Source organism: Amphiura filiformis, chromosome 4 (assembly GCF_039555335.1).
Source record: "Amphiura filiformis chromosome 4, Afil_fr2py, whole genome shotgun sequence".
Lineage (NCBI taxonomy): Eukaryota > Metazoa > Echinodermata > Ophiuroidea > Amphilepidida > Amphiuridae > Amphiura > Amphiura filiformis.
In genome coordinates, this window is record NC_092631.1 from 10,814,765 (window position 1) to 10,832,855 (window position 18,091).

The 18,091-nt window shown below is 36.5% G+C and overlaps 1 protein-coding gene across 3 annotated transcripts in view; it reads left to right on the top strand.

Moving 5' to 3' along the window:
- LOC140150539 (rho GTPase-activating protein 15-like) overlaps nucleotides 1-18,091 on the top strand; it is a 129,994-nt gene that overhangs the window by 91,340 nt on the left and 20,563 nt on the right. For 2 of the 3 annotated variants that reach the window (XM_072172569.1, XM_072172570.1), the window contains exons 4-7: nucleotides 5,249-5,353; nucleotides 9,815-9,898; nucleotides 12,573-12,770; nucleotides 14,064-14,081. In XM_072172569.1, coding sequence (XP_072028670.1) covers nucleotides 5,249-5,353; nucleotides 9,815-9,898; nucleotides 12,573-12,770; nucleotides 14,064-14,081 — 405 coding nt within the window. The remainder of the gene's footprint in view (nucleotides 1-5,248; nucleotides 5,354-9,814; nucleotides 9,899-12,572; nucleotides 12,771-14,063; nucleotides 14,082-18,091) is intronic. The other variant, XM_072172572.1, reaches the window with a different exon arrangement.

Here is an 18,091-nt window from a genome sequence, read left to right on the forward strand (position 1 = left end):
TTTAATATCAAAATATGTTATTTTGAGAATTTTCTCATGTCACATCTCTCCAGAAGCATAAAAAATTATTCATGCAAATCCTATACTTTCTTTAACACACAAAATAAAGACCGGACAGGGCAACTAATAGCACTCTTAACCATGGGTCTACTTTTCCCAGTAGTGGTAAAAGCCTAACATTTCCCGCCTATTAGGAGCTGATCAAAGTACAATGTATAAATGTTTTGAATAGATACATCACTTTCAAATAGCAACAGTTGATTTCAATAGATATCATTATGGTACAAGTTTTATGGTAATTATATGGTGTCCAATTTTTGGTGGGCAAAATAATTTACTAAGTGGGCATTTTGGGGGGCAATGGACAGGTTTAATTTACTGGGTGGGCAAATGTCTGTCTCCTCTTTGTGCTCAGAAAATTATTTTATTAACATGCTAACACAAAAATTTTTAATCTATTTGCAGATCATATATTTGACAAAATGTAATATATACATGTTTTGCATTATCAGTGAAAGCATAGTGAAAGTACTTGTACTCATCCGACATAATTGCCTATAGCAGAATTCATAGAACATAATTAGACTAAAGAAAAAGGGTTTGTTTGCCATTTCCCGATCGACTCAAAAAATCCAGATATCACCATTTTATTTCTTTTTAGGTTTTAGGGGTATAGATTTTTTTTGAAAAAATATAGTATTTGTATTTACCTTTAAATAAACGAAATGAAGTGTCAAAACTACTCTTAGCCTTCATTTATGCCTACATTTATGATGTAACCCCCCTATTCGCCGGCAAAGTGGTGTAGTCAATCAGATTGACTACCATAGCAATAGATGAATGTAATTTTGACTATATCGCCCTGCACTACAACGTTCACATAGTACCAATGCATTAAACCATAGATGTCAAGGAAAGGCTGATTTACTCGCACCTGTAAGGTTAGTATAGAAAAGAGCGGTATTGTATTCAATCTATGTTTGCTGACATACACAGGTGATTAGTGCAATCCAAGCCTTGAAATAAGCGGGCGCGGGGAGCAAATTTGCTCTCGTAAAGCCACCAATTGCTCCTGGTCCTTGTAAAATTCACATGAACCAGGAGCAATTTTCTAGAACAAATTGCTCCTGGTTCCAGTTTTGCACTTGATGCAATAGTGCTGGTATTATATTTGAAAATTGCTCCTGTTTCTGCAGAAATTGCTCCTGGTTCTTGTAAAATCCCATTGAACCAGGAGCAATGTTCAAAAACAAATTGCTCCTGGTTCCAGTCTGCTTATTTGGCTTGGTGCAATCTGCTTGAAGTGCAGTGCGGTACATTCAAAAATTGTATTCATCTATTGCTATGGTAGTTACTCCCATTATGACGTCACTTCGAAGGCGAAATGGGTGAGCGGATTATAGTTCAAATCAGAGACGTGCACACTTATTATTTCCAAATAAACCATGATTAGCATTGTCTGATATATATATCTAAACAAATTGACTGATCGACCCGCTTTCTTTTTGCCTTGAAAGGGCAAACAACCCTTTTTTTAGACCATGCAGTGTAGGTTGATGTTTTTGTTTCTTGTGTATTACCATTGAAAGCATAGTGAAAGTACATGTTGATACAAAACCTGTTTCCTATCTGCAATATCGCAGTGAGGCAGTTTCCTGAATGAAAACTAAACTGAAATAAATTGGTAAATTATATTTTGCAAGTCCTGATGAACTTATTCAAGGAGATAAGCTTTGAAATATAGATCTGTTTGAGATATGATAGCCAAACTAATTATACATATACAGTTTGTTTAGTTCAAATAAAATTTGTAAAAACAAATGCAAGGTTGAGTGATTTTTATGCCTCCACCGGACCACCGGAGGTATTATCTTTCCTGGTTGTCCGTCCGAGCTTGCGATTGAAATTTCTCGAAACTGGTAAGGCGTATAGTGATGCAATTTGGTGGAGGGGTGGCAATTGGTGGTCTCCAAATTTTAGCAGGTTTTCGTCTCAAAATATGGTAATTAAGTACCTAATATGCATATCAAGCAAAATAACCTTGTGCACAGGTTATCTGGAGATCTGTATGAGTTACAGTGATGAAACTTGGCCAGAGAGTAGCACAGCCAGAGGTTCTTGATCTGATTTGCTTTTCAGCGCAAAATTTGCGTAATCGGAAGGTCATTGTGAGGTCATTTGGGGTCATCCGGGGTCAAATCGCCATATATTGTTGCAGGTTCATGAAATTTGGTGGGAACGACTATTGTAGGAAAAAAAAATGTCAAGGTCATTTTGGGGTCATCCGAGGTCAAATTGCCATAGATTGTCGCAGGTTCATGAAATTTTGTGGGGATGACCACTGAAACAAGGCAAAAATGACAAGGTCATTTTGGGGTTATTCTGGGACATCTGGGGTCAAATCGCCATAGACTGCTGCAGGTTCATGAAATTTGGTGGGAATGGCCACCTTAGTGAGGCAAATAATGTGAAGGTCATTTTGGGGTCAAGTGAAATTGCACCGGTTAAAATGATGGGCGTCAAGGTGGAAGCATTGCGGCCGACGTTTTGTGTCGAGAACCGCGCAGGTCGAGAACCGCAAAATTCTAGTTGTACCTAATACATGTATTGCAAGGAAAAGTTTTTCCTGGAAACTGTCTTATTAAATACAACATGTGACCCGCTCCGACAAAACCAGGATCAAGTTACATTTTTTGACACTTCATAATTTGAATAAATATGTAAGCACTAGACAAATAAGCTTTAAAATGATACCAAAATTATATAAATAGCATCAATACTATGTAAGATATGGATAATTTTGTATATTATATTTTTGCCAAATTGCTATTCTGAGTAATGGGCCAATTAGTTTCCTGCCATACACAAGATTGAATAGAGATTATAATAGTTCAACTGTTATTTATTGATTAAATAAACCTCTTTTTAATAAGTACAGGGTGTTCCAATAAAAACAGAACCCTCATTGCGCCCTCTTTTTCTCCTATTTCTGAAAAGTTGATGAAATATTTTGAGTATGTAAATGTAAAGACACCTTAAATTGTTAGCTTTTATAAACCATGTTTTTTTGTCCACGGATGAGGTTTAACTACATCAACGATTAAAATGAAACACATGGTTAGTGACATCGAAAGATAATAACATAATTAGGTTTTGAACGCATTCACTATGAGCGAGGATCACCAGCTAGCCTCCAACATCTTCGCAACCGTATTACTGCTGCATTCGCAAGTATATCGCTCATTCTACAAAATCCGGTGCCAATCCACTAAAAAAATAGAAAAAATAAAAGTTGTTCAAAAAGACCTGCTTTTTGTGTTTTTTAAAAGTAAATGTATCACTACTTTCAGATGTAAAAAATTGCCAACACCACTTGCATATTTTTCTTTCAGGAAGTCATGATGTTTTTTAACACTAAACCTCAATGTAATGTGAGCTACGTTACCGACTATAAAATGGGCTGTTTTTACTCAATCCAAGGTCATAAAAAGCAAATTAAAGATCACTTGAGTGAAATGTAAAACAGATTTCACCATTTCATAGAAGTTTTGAAGATGCGTAAATGAGTGTGTAACGTAGCTCACAGTAACGTAGTTCACTGGTTTTAATGTTTTAATGTGATTTCGAACGTCAGAACGTTATGTCGGTTAATTCTAATATAAATGGGGTTCGACCACTGGTAGCTTTCACATATTATAAGGAAGTACATGTAATACAAGTGCATACTATAGAATCCTGGTAACGTAGCTCACCAATCTTAACATGGTCGGTCGAAATTTCAATGTTTACAACATTTCTATGCCAAAAATGCTACAGCATCACGATTTTTACTGTGATTTTTAAAAACCTATGAGTGTTTCCTTTCAAAAACCGCAAATTTACATTGATACCTCTGTTTTACTTCTTTCCAATAACATGTGTTAAAAAGGGGTAACGTAGCTCACAGCGTTTTGGTGGAAAGTGCAATTTATTTTAGAATTACACAAAGACATTTTAATCACTAAAAAATAATATTGATAAACAATATGACGGTGCGTTATCTAATTAAAAAACAACAAATATATAATGAAATCGCATTTATTCAAAGAAAATATTTAGGGTTAGATGTGACACTTGAGCTGTGGAAACGCTTTTTTAGCGATTTTTGAGCCTTTGCAAGGTTTAATCAGGCTGAAGAAAGCATTGAAAGTATGGAAAACTATATATGTCCGTGTAGATCTCGTTGAGTTCTACCAGAAAAACAACATATTTGATGCCCTAAATGCTCGACAAAGTTTTTGTGGACCAAAGAATGGAAAAAAGGCTATTGGCACGGGATTTTGTAGAATGAGCGATATGGCACACAAGGAGGGTACGCAATGCAATTGATGCAATAAAGACCAGGGCTGAAACCTGTATTCGTCAAGGAGGCAACCAGCTCAAAGCAGCACAGTAAATTCACTTCAGAAGAACAAGGTCATACCAAACAGCCCTTTTCAGGCTACCTTTTATCCCAAAAAGAAAAATGGTATGTTGTAAATAAAAAGAAAGCAAGAAACAACAATGTAAGAAAGTAAGAAACATAATAAAACAAAAAGGCATAAATAACCAAGAAAAAAATAATTTTTTTCGCTGTTTTATTTATTTTTTTTCCACACAAGATCTCACATCTGACATCGCCAGACGTCAAAATATTCGTAAATCTCAATTTCTTCATCCTGACCAGCAGTGAAACATTGAGAGATGAAAAGGTGGTCTATTCTTGTCAAGTAACTCGTGCCACAGATTAAAACAAATTGAAGTAAAAAAAAACCTCTAAAAAAGAAACGCATTCCGCATTAGGTTTTGAACTTTGAGACAAACTATTAAATTAAGATGGCCTAATGTGACATGCAGTAATGTTATTTCTTCACTTGTAAATACTAAGTTGTCACTCTGATTCAAGACCATAATAGTTTTGTGAAACTAATCAGAGAGATCAATAAAATCATGTTGTTGCAATACTGTTTTTGTTTATGTGTACTACATGATCATAATATTAGCTATACTTCTGTAACTATACCATATGTGCACTAGAGACTCAAGACTTCATCCATGCCATTTCAAAACTCCAGAAGGATCTCTTTTACTTTTAGAATGTATGTGTGAACTATAGAAGGATCTATTTTAGAATGCACATGTGTCTATGTGCATAATGATGAGGCTGATCATTTGTCATTTGATAACCGTTAGTTATATTTGCTCTCTGTTTCCATTTTTGTTTTTGCAGCCAACATCGATCACTTTAACTTCCAATAAACTTCCAGCCGGATGGAAAGAAGAAACAACTACCAATGGGGAGACAGTGTATACACATGACAACAGTACAGAAAAGGTTAGTCAGAGGTGACAATTTGATGCCATTAGTTTTTCACGCTTAGTAATTTGAACTGTTGCACTTGTTTTTTAGTTCAAATTTGTGTTTGCTTCAGTATGCAGTTAGGATAGACCTATACACACACAAAAAAAAGAATATATTCACCTTGTGTTTTCACAGAAGATGCTTAAAGTGAAAAGTTTGAAAATATCCACTTTGAGAGAGGCTAGTAGTATAAATAGATTACATAGGTTGCACATGTGATTTTGCCAGGCAGGTATTATGATCCTGTTACATTCTTATGTTGGGACCACCATGTATTTGCCATTATTAAAGCGGTATGTTTGGGTTGGCATCTATGAATGATGATGACAATTTGCATCATTAGACATCAAAAAACAAAGTTACGGTAAGAAAATATTGTGTGTGACTGCATGATAGTTGATAAGATTATAATATTATGCATGTTGGGGCAGAATTCCTTGGACATATCCTGAGGATGCAGGAAGATGAACCATGCAGAAGATTATGCTCTCTACACCCCATTGCATGGTAAAAGAAGACCTGGAAGGCAAAGAACATCCTACTTATCTTATGTCCAAACAGTGTTGGGATTTTTTTTACTGCCTGATATCATAACTGCTTTGGCTTCAAATCGAGTTATGGAGAAATATTGTAGTCACTTGCTTTGCAACCTAATGAAATGAAATGAATGGATGAATGTGACAGAATTCCCTAAAATGCTTAATGTCATCCAGTGCTGTACGGGGGCAAAAAACTGATTGAGGAGCCAATGGCTCCTAACTTTATAAATTTAGGCGGCCACATTTTGCTCCCAAGTAAAAACACTTGAGGCACCAACTCATCGTATTCCAACTGCTTGAAGTCATTCTGCCACAGTGGTTTAAATCTATGTTCAATTTTAAGTTTTTTAGGCTTACTTCCATTTCCAGTTCCATGACCTTACATAACACCGCTAGTACTACTGGCATCATTAAAAGCATCAGTAGCTGTTGGATTCCCTGATTTTATTGTTTCATCCTCCTTCTCCTTGTTCCCAAAGTTCATCAAATTCAAAGTTCTGTTTTACCATCTTGAGTTCTTAAAAACAATCAAAACTTTTGACCTATCCTATCCTATTTGCTGGAGATTAAAAGCTTCAACAGTTGGTCACCACCATATTGGCGCCAGGGATTGAAGTTTTAGTCGCATCAGAAAAAATTTAGTCGCTAATGCGACTAAAATGGTCACACCGAACAGCACCGATGTCATCCTGTTATAGAAGTGGTACACTTTCTGGGTAATATAGGTAGGAATAAACATTGGTACAATTGACCTGAACTCACAACTATTTTTACTGATATATAGCAGGTGGGTGTGCAAATGTAGATGTGATCGAGGTCTTGTTTGGTTGAAATGTTGGAATTGCATTAGCTTATTGGGCAAATTTGCATGTCAGTGCTTCTATCAAATCAGGGCTATGATCATTGTACATAGGTCGGCAAGCACGAATTGGCAAAAATGGCAGAGTAATCAATGTTGTCTTAATTAACCAAGGGGAATATGTGACCCACTCTGACGAAACCCGCCATAAGTTGCACTCAGCCATTTGGAGATATGGCGAGTCAAATTTGAGGGAGGGGTGAAAAACCTTGCAGATTTTGTTTTTCAGTTTTTAATATTTTTTGATTCCTTAATATGTTTGCTTTAACCTACCATTGAAATAAAATATTCTTTTACGTCTAAAGCACCCAAATCTAGCATTTTCTGTGCCAAACCAAGTCCTTTAACATGTCATTTTACAACTTTAAATCCATTTTTCTAGCATTTGCCTTTTCTTTATGTGTTGCTTCCCCCCTTCCCGTTGAAAGACAGTAGAATGAGGACCATGTGTCCCAGAAACATAATTTTGGTATCAAATGAAAGCTGAAAACCTATACTAAATGATGACATCAAAAACTCAATTTTCAAAATTAGTGCCTTATGTCTAGTTTTGTGGGATCAGGTCACATATATTTTTGTCCTTTTAAAGGAAGGTGACCTGATATATTTGGAAAATCAAATTCTTTAAAACTTATGTATAACATAAACTGTAGTCCCTTTCAAGCATTCATGCAAAAAGATCATGTAAATGTTCATTGTAAATTCGACTAATTCTTCATGGAATTACTGACATTTAATACAGCATAAAACTGGTAGTCTACAGTGTTTTTATTAATGATACTCGTCATGATCATGTAATAAATTGATATCAAATAAGAGATCATATTTTTCTAATTAACATACTGAAATTAGGAGTTCCAAATCGGTGCATTTCCGAAGATATCATCAAAAAACTGCTGAATTAGTAAAAAATGTGGTATACCATATTTGAGACTTTATTGGGCAGTTTTTGACGATTTCTTCGGAAATATACCGATTTGGAACGCCTAATTTCAATATGTTAATGAGAAAAATATGCGCTTTCGCCTGATACAAAAATCTGCATTTTGATAGGGTAAAGTTGGGGATGAGACTGTCAATCACCTTTAAGAAGAAAAGAAAAAACTTGGAAAAACTAAGCAAGTAAACAATATCTTTTTAGTACTTCCTGGAGTGCCAGCCATTTCTACTTTAATTGTATAGGGATTGGATCAGACTTCACATAATGTTGCTGTCAGCAGTCAGTAATACCAAATTGATAAATCCTATCAAGCAATTCATTGATGTCAGTACTGGTGGCAGCCATTTATTTATCTATTTCTTCTTTAACCTGAGACAAGCAATCAGTGACCAGCACTGTTCTCCCTTGCTGCCCAGGATACAACACAAACATATATTAAAATACACATAGAAGGCATGCAATTATTACCATAAAAATTATACACATACTAGCTACAAGAAAATAAAAATACATATGATAATTACATTTACAAAATGATGCATAAAAGAATAAGAAAATGTTTAAATTTACCCCACATAATTATGAAACGACATTTGCCCAAAAAAACGCATCGACTCACCCAGTGGTGAACATAGGCTCCCTCGCCAAGAAGAGGAAATCATGCACAGACAGAAAGCCCCCCCCCCCCACCAAAATCCTGAATGGCAAGGAAGTCCATATGCACCACTAGGTGTAACAGGAAAATGAAGCAATAAAATTACATGTTACTACATGTTCTTGAAAACATTTGTGTTGGCAGGTAGGGGATTTTTAATGTTTCGGGGAAGATCATTCCAGGCTTTAGCCACCCTGAACAGGAAAGTTCTCTTGCCAGTGCACATCTTATGAATAACCAAATTCCCAGAGGTTGATGATCTGAGAGTGTAATTACTATATATATGCATCAATACACTTAGTGAAAATATTGCACAGGTTGGGGGTACCAGCCCCCTAGACATTAAAAAACATTGAGACAGATTTGATATCTGCGACGATCAGAAAAAGTTTCCCAGTTTAGGGAATCAAAAACAAAGTGAGTTGGAGTGCACATTGGGACACCCAATGACTGCCATGACTGCTTGTAGACAGTAAGTGTGAAACGGTGACTCTCATGTTGTGGGTGATCTTCCTGTACTAACATATCTAATGGCGGTGCCCATGTCCAATTGACAAATTAATTAATATTTTTAATTTGATATTACTCACTGTTCAGTCAGGGAGTCGCTAGTGTAACTTGGGACCCATTTATACACCAAGGGAGGGGCAAATCACAACTGCACAGGTATGCCTGTGCTCAAACTAATTACAAGTTGTATGTTCTACTGCTATGCCACTCATGCTCACACGTTGACAATTACTACAGTAAGCCAAAGAATTAAGGTACCAGTTGTGTTCACCCCTGAATATCCTAAATAAAGACAAATATGTCCAAATTACAACAAACAGCCAATACCTGTACTCTTTAGCTCTGATTTAAGCCAAAGAATTAAGGTACCAGTTGTGTTTACCCCTGAATATCCTAAATAAAGACAAATATGTCCAAATTACAACAAACAGCCAATACCTGTACTCTTTAGCTCTGATTTAAGACCTTATTCGTTGAAATTGGTTGAGAATTAAAGAAACGGTGATTTAAAACCTAATTAAAAGTTGCACTTTTGTGTTCTAATCAATGCGAGCCCGGCGCTAGTTTTAACGTGCTAATCAATGGAAGCACGACGCTAGTTCACTTGTTCGCAAACACTTTCTGTACAATCAATACGGCATGCAATGGAGCAAACTGCAACGTTTAAATTGCCATCTTCTTGGGTTTTTGGATCGTTGTGCCTTTATTTCTTGAACAATTTCAACGAACGAGGTCTTAAATTTGAGCTAAAAGATTCAGCTATTGACTGCTGGTTCCAATTATGACATATCTGTCTTTGGTTAGGTTATACACTGGTGAACGTAACTGGTACCTTAATTTTTTGCTTACTGTATATTTTTTTAAACGCTACTAAAGAAAAGAATTTTTGTTGACAATTTTATATATATCTTTAATTATTAATTTTTTTCAGTGGTATTCATCAAAAAATTCAAAAGGAGAAGTGTATTACTACAGTGCAAATAGAGAGCATACTACATGGGAACTTCCAGCAGTGGTAAGTCATCCTGGCATCATAAGAAAATGCGTATATACGAGGGGGTATCCAAAAGTTTTTGACATCACCCAGAAGTGAAAGAGCTATACCAATGAAATTTTGTCAGTGTAATCACTGGTCCTTATGTACATTATGGTCCAAAAATGGTCTCATAAGTATGTTTACTTTCTTCACAGGTGACGCTAGATGGGAAGTAGGCGCATAACCTTTTCATGATAAGATCCTCCAATTTCTTTAGTTTTTTCACTTGTGGCCGCATCATCCGTAAGTGATGGACGTCCACTTCTTGGCTCATCTGTGAGGGACATGTGGCCAGTTTGGAAATTCCTATTTCAAAAAGCAATAGTGCCATATGATGTGCAATCATCACCGTAGATTGCTTTCATTTCATCATAGATTTTCTGAGCATTGTAGGCCTAACCCTTCAAATGCAGGAACTTAATCACGCTGCGTGCCTCAATTTTCACCATCTTGCAGGTTATGCGCCTACTACCCATCTAGCGCCAGTGATTACACTGACAAAATTTCATCGATATAGCTCTCTCACTTCTAGGTGATGTCAAAAACTTTTGGATACCCCCTCGTATAATATTACCTTTGATTGGTAAATATGATTGCAGCCACTGGCCAGGGGTAGTCGGCAAAATGTGATGTGATCAAGCAAAATCAGTCAGAAATCGAAAATATTGATTTTGAGATGTAGCCAAACAAAGGAAATATTTGCTTTTGTTACAAACGCAAATTTCACAGGGGTCAGATCAAAGGTCATGCAGAGGTCAAATTTTAGAAATGAATTTTCTGTACATTTGTAAGGGGTGCGAGACTCAAACTCTGTGACAACAAACTTAATGACCAGGGGAATATTTTGGAACACTTTGCAGGGGTCAGGTCAAAGGTTATCTGGGGTCAAATCTTATCATTTCTTTTTCTGAACATCTGTAAGGGGTATTTATGGGGCTTAATTTCAGTGACAACAAATCTCATGACCAGGGGAACATTTGGCAGGGGTCAGGTCAAAGGTCATGCAGAGGTCAAATTTTAGAAATGCATTTTTTGGATATCTGTAAGGGGTACAAGGCTCAAACTCGGTGACAACAAACTTAATGACCAGGGGGAATATGTTGGAACACTTTGCAGGGGTCAGATTAAAGGCTATCTGGGGTCAAATCTTATACCGTAATTTCATTTTCTGTAAGAGGTATAGGGGCTCAATTTCGGTGACCCGGGAAACATTAAGGTCAAAGATCAGGTCAAAAGGTCATTAAAGGGTTACATGCCTTGCGATTCCAAATTATCTCTAGTTTCCATTTGTTTTAGAAACTCTTTAGTTGCTCATCTTTTGAACTGGTTGTCCAATTTCAATGGAGTTTTCTGCAAAATGTAACTTAATTTTGCATAAGCTTTTTACTGTAACTGAACATTGAAAATGACTGATTTTGCTTGATCACACCACATATATCTATGCAGGTAATGTCCATTGGTATATCCTGGGGTTGTGGAAGATGCTCCAGCGTTCCATAGGCATAATCATTGAAATTACTATAAATATGGTCATTTTTGCGCACATAATTGTTTGCACTTTGCCGATTTTGAGTTACTTAGCCAGGGCTGTCAACTCTCACACATTTTCACATTCCCGAGCGCCGTGGCTCATATAATCATGGTACAAAATGAACATTGGAGTCTGCAAATCCCGGTACGCCTCTGTCTCACGCCAAGCAATTCCAAAAAGTTGACAGCCCTGACTTAGCTTGTTTTTAAATTTGTGATTTTGTGCATTTTGTTCTTGCAAAAAGCGCAAATATTAATCTTACACAAATATTTCCACTTTTACAGTATATATTGATATACAGTAAGTACCATAGCCATTCCAATAAGCGCCCATACCCCAATAAGCGCCCAAATTTTCAATTTACTAAAGGGTACGTTGAAGTGACAGTGATGATACAGTGAATAGCTGGAGGAGTAGAAGTGCTGTGTAAACATTTTTCTGCATAAAAGCTACAAAACGTCTTGCAGGACCCTTTTATAACGTATGTAAATAATTTGTCTCTAATAAATGCCCCTTAAAAAAAAATTAGGTAAACCAGGTAAAAAATAAGCACCCACCCAAAATGACTTTGTTAAGCGCAGTGTGTATGTGTTAAATATAAGCGTGATCCAATTTTGTGTTCAGGTTACCTTTTTTCCTTGGGCCATGTTACAGTTTACTTTTGTAACTGAAAAGAACGCTTAGATGCAAAATTAGATGCAAAGGCCTGTCTAACCGCAGAAAAATAAGCTTCTAGATTGAAATGAATACATGGATCCAGGGTTTCTGTACCGGAAGTCAGTTTGAATGAAATTACCCTATCATTGTATATCCTGGAACAAACTGTAATGTATGTCGCATGGGAACGCATACTGTTCGCTCTGCTGATCACATGGTGATGTGCGAACGGACACACTTTTAGAGCCTGCATGTTGTATTTTGGGAAGAAATTTCAATCAAACAGACACCCAGGATTCATGTACATGAATTCATGAAGTGAGGGATAGACGAGAAAGAGAGAGAGAAAAAGAGAGAGAGAGATGTAATACATTTTCAATTGTATGCTGTAATGTGTTGGTAGACTTAGAGGTACCAAGCACCCTGTTTTCAATTTGCCTCATTTCAATATCAATTTCTCAATAGATTCCTAATGCACTAAGACGGCAACACTCTGAAGACGAAAATCAACAGCAGTCATCACAACTAAGAGCTGGAATCAGGAACAGTCGTGGGGAGGGTCAAGTACGGCCTAATACCATATATGGTACAGGTACCTTTGGTGGTCCTGTATTGCTGTCAGGTCAAAGACCTGCATTTCCTACAGATAGTAATTTAGTACTGGTAAGTCTATGAAAGTGTTTACCCTAACTATATCGTATGTTCACCTCATAATGTCTTGCATGTACATCTAGTGATTTTTGTGTGGGACATATATGAAGAGCTTATTTCCAAACCATGTCCACGACCACATGTTTCTCATTTACTTGTGTGATACAATCACAATTACTTTGACAAGTTTGACATTAGCAACAATGAGTTGTACCATCAACAAGCCATTATTTACCATAATAATGCTGCATAACAATATGCAGTCTATTGTTCTCATTTGGGAACCAAAGGCATTACACAGTATTGTTACTGTGCATCCATCCACTGTTTGCTTTGTAATGGTGCATGAATCTGAAATTATAATACCTATAGCATCACAACCCATTGCAATAATTAAAAATTCAGGTAAGGGAAAATAAGTCCTACTATAAATATAAATGTATACCCCTATCTGTAGAAATTAATCAATGAGTTGCATATCAGTTGGATTATAAGATGACATTGTATCATATTAATTCTAGGTCACTTTTAATTGATTGATTTTTTTAAATTAAAGTCACAAAATGCTGTTTTTAAAGCTCTTTTTAATTACCCCATATGAAGTATGTGCTACATGAAAAGTATATAGTGAATTAAAAAGATATGCAAAAAACTGCATCCTCCCCCCTTTGTTGAAGTGTGATGCCTATACATTTGTCCAACTAAGAACATTGTTTCTCATCTCTAAAGTTAGAGTTCTGTAGTATGGCTCGTCTCAAGTTGAGAGTAATACCATGTTGGATGTCGCATTTACGCGGTTGTGTCACCAGCATATGGACAAACTAACTTCTATGTGTGTGACATCCAACATGGCATTATTCTTAACTTAAGAGAAGACAGACTTTAGCAAAGAGATTAGACATCAACAATTTGGACTTTGCCATATTTGTGTGTAGCTCATTGAGGAAGTACCTTTGGATTGTTTTGCCATTGTCATGCCTGACAAACCCTGATTTGAAAAGTTTGCAAGTTTGCATCCAACATTTAATTTGTTGTGCAGATAATGTGCCCAAAGCAAATAAGCTTACAGACACCAATTATTGTTCAATAAAGGGCATATTGCTGATAAATGTTGGAGGTACTTTTGGTCCCTTAACATGACAATCCAATATGGCATATTAACCAAAGAGTTCTTTAAATCTTATCTCCTTGAGTCCTAAATATTTCTCTTGGATAAAAGGAATTTTGCTCCTCCTTTACATCCATCGTATTTAAACTGAGTGAAATTGTTAAATGTTATCATGGTTATTTGATTTTTGGTTTCAGTCGTCACTTAATACTCAGGTAATTTATTGATATTTGTTTATTGGTGGTAGTAGTGGTGGTGGTTTTATGTTATCCATTTATTATATCTGTACCCTCATCACATTATTTCTTATTACTATCACATTATATTACTCTATTTGTTCTAATGTACATGCATCTTTCTACATTATGAAATTAAAACATCATACTAAAATTGTGAAGGGACATAATTTGAAGACATCATGCATGTGAAGATGTAAATCTGTGGATAAAAATGCATCGTAACCCTATCACCCAAAAATCTTAAAAGGAAAGCCACTGCACATGCATGCATCTATCCCATGTGTTGTCATGATACAATCACCCAAAGTCATATGCACAGAATTACCGGCTGAGCCCCTGTGGCTAGCGGTCGGTGATCTTATGCTTCACATGTGTGGGGGTCCACTTTGTTCATCTTCTATCCTATTCTGTTTCTTCTTTCCCTTGGTCCGTTTTAGGGTTAATGTGCTTATTGACTGTTTGTGTGTTCTCTTGCTTTCTGCAATCACAGACTTTTTAATTTCCATAGTATCAGACCTCAAGTGAATCCATTTAGCATTGCAATTTGCATGTCAAAGTTGCGGCTCTTACTGAAATGTCAACACACAGGAAGGTGCCAGGAGCAGTTGCTCGTCCCTCCTGTGTGGGGAATTCTTTCATTGATGGTGTGGGTGCCAGGAACAGTTGCTCCTCCCTCCTGTGGGGAATTCTTTTATTGATGGTGTAGGTGCCATGAACAGTTGCTCCTCCCTCCTGTGTAGGGAATTTTCTTATTGGTGGTGTAGATGCCAGGAGCAGTTGCTCCTGGATGGGGAACTCTGTCATTCATATTGTGGGTAAATCCCTTGTCATTTTAATTCAATCCATTGTTTACACACACACAGGCAGATAGATGCCAGCAAGGAATTCCCATGCTGTCCTCAGGTGTGGGCTAACTGATATGCGGTGGAGAATTACGGGCCCTACTTTAACATGGTGTAATACAAGTTTCAAAGTGGGGTGCTTTCGTGAAGATTAACATTATAATGGATTTCATGTTCCCTCTTGAAATGGATTGACAACCTGACTTCAATTGCAGAGTTCAATGTTGTATCAAAGATGGGGGAAACAATGTTGAGGTCTACATTCTGGGGACTGCTGGGAACATGCTGCACTTTGCCCATTAAGCTTGGATCAGTTGAGTTGTTTCACAACTGGCCCATCAGCAGTTCAACTGACCCAGTTCTTGCCAGACTCCAATTCTTTTTGATATTGCAAGCCCAATGGAAAATGCTAATGACCAGGGGAACTAATGGCTGTTTACAGCTTGGGTTACATCTCTTCAATTGACATCAAGCAAGTGCCACATTCATGCATTGTCTGGGTGGTATATTCTAACTATTGTTTTACCAATTATACTTACCAATCAATATGCTCTTAAAGGGACAATCCATTCAGTGATTTGCTAACCAAAAATAATCTTGATTTTGTTATTTTTTCAAAAAGAAAAAATGTCCTTATAAACTGTTTAAGTGGCGATATGTGTAAGCAAACCTGATATTTACCATCAAGGTGGGTTAAAAGTATGCACATACTTATGGCGCACAATTGAATCTGTCAAATTGGAAACTATAACAAAGGTACAAAGGTGATAACTGGGGATAACCACTGTTAAATTGATGTATTTGTGCTCGATCATTTGTACTTTTTGGGGCACTCAGTATTTTGCACAGGAATTTGCAGCATGTTTATCCCTTCTCTGTATACTTGTACTAGATACCTAGATAAAAAATTAGGATAGAGGACGGTATATTTAGTGTGTGTAAAAGTATGTAACAATATTCATAATTTAAGCAATTTCTCTTATTTATTCTTATCATATAATTTATTTAACCCAAGATTGTACCGTTAACGACACCTTCCTATAGCTGAGGTGACATGTGACAGCTGGTTGGCAATGAGCACTCCATGCTGCTTAATATGCAGTGCATCATATATTGTTGTGGACCTTTGCTTTGAAAACGTGCCTCAAACCAGATACAAAGCAATAGACCTTTTCAAATCTTAAGTTTTCCGAAGACAGCTGCCGTATGTTTTGGATGACCCCAATATATAATTTGGGTCATCAACTCTAACACAAATGCAACTATTTAGCCTGAACACAAATCTACATGAAAGACACGATTAAGCGTGGGGTCTGTTTTGTGGAAGAGGTTGATGTTTATGTCAATTTGTCCAAATCTTTAAGTGCCGAAAAATGAAGACAATTTGCATTTTTCTTTCTATTCTTGTTATATGTAGCAAAATATTTGACCTGATGACCCCATGTTGACATTAACTAAATAGCTGTATTTTCACTCAAAAGGGTACCGTGATTTGTGACATTTCCTGTCCGCCAATTTGACCCCCTAGGTTATTGAATAAATACCGCTCACTGCAACTGGTTTTCAAACTTATCTGATCTTGATTTGAAATGGTCTATAAGTTTATTGACCTGTGAAGTTGTCTTATGCTGACATTACTTGAAGCATGTCAGTAGATAGACCAGTTATGTGTGTATTAAACACTGCAAGCTACTGCATTCATCTCATCTATAGGTTCATCTCCTTCAGGTTACATTCTTATCTCAACAAATACAATTAATTACAGGTAATGACAGGGAGAATCTGTATTCGCGCAAAATTATGTTATTTGCAGAATTGGGCTTTTGAATCAGAATTGTCCCAAAAGTGCAGAATTTTTTTAATTTCCACAAACAAGCCATTTTCACTTCAAGAAAATCAGCTGGACAGGTTCATTTGATCATGGAATATCACAGAATCCTGCACATTTTACCATGGAAACATGGAAAACAGAATTTGTGGAAGCAAAATGAGCAATCCATTCGATCCAACCTGATTCTTCCACAGAGGGAGGGTGATTTTCAAATAGAGTAAGTTACTGTGTGAATTCCATTTAAAATTTGTACTCCCCCAGCGGAAATACTCCCCCAGCGGAAGATATTAAAAAATCTTGCACAGGGAGAGTGTGGACTTTAAATGGATTAGCTCAGTTTAGATTCTCCCTAGCCTTAATTCAAGGTATCATCTTGATTTGGGGCTATTAAGGAGGCTGTGTACTCTCAGACATGCATGTAGTAAAAGTGCAATAACTTTGTAATTATTAGCGCAAGATATAAAAGTATACATTTTATGAAGGCAAGACATCAATAAATCTTAATATAAATACAGATTTGGGGTAAAAACAACAATTATGAAGAAAATCACAAAAGTGAGTTTTTGGCAATATTTGTTAGGTACATCATAACAAAAAAACACTCTTTCCAAAATATTTTATTTTGTTTTTAGCTCAATCTTGAGGCTCCATTCCAAAAACGTTTTTTTTTTTTTTTGATATTGGCCTTATTTTTTGAGATATTGACCATATAAGGCATCAAATTGAACTTTTAAAATTCACAAGCGCCTATTGCACAAAATGATGCCTAAAATCGGAATTTAACCAAAATATACAAAAATGAGAAAACTGTTTCTTGAGTCGATCATGCTTTTTACGATGATCATATTTGCTTACCTATAGATGCAGTATTTCTTGAGTTATCGTTTACCTAAATCGTCATTTTACCGAGAAAATGAACATTGAAATAATGGCCGTTGAAGTTTAAAGTGGTCACATTTTGCACTTTCATCGAATCTCGCAGGAGAATGCAGCAGTTTTTATTTTTCTACTTTACATTACATAAACATTGGGTAAATCCACGGCCCTTGAGAAGTTTGAGCGAAATCCATTCATAACTTGATATTTAAATCGGGAAAGAACTTGAAAACCCACATTTTATCAGCTAAAAGCGGAGCCATTTGACCACTAGGTTTTGTGCTTCCATGGTGTTTCCATAAGATGCGCCACGCATGCAGATAAGCGTCAGCGTGATTTGTGCGTTAACAAATTTATGCTGCATGCAACGCGATGCGTTGTTCTTGCTGGTGTACCCTGCTGGTACAACAAAGATTTTCTTTCCTTTTCAATTTCAA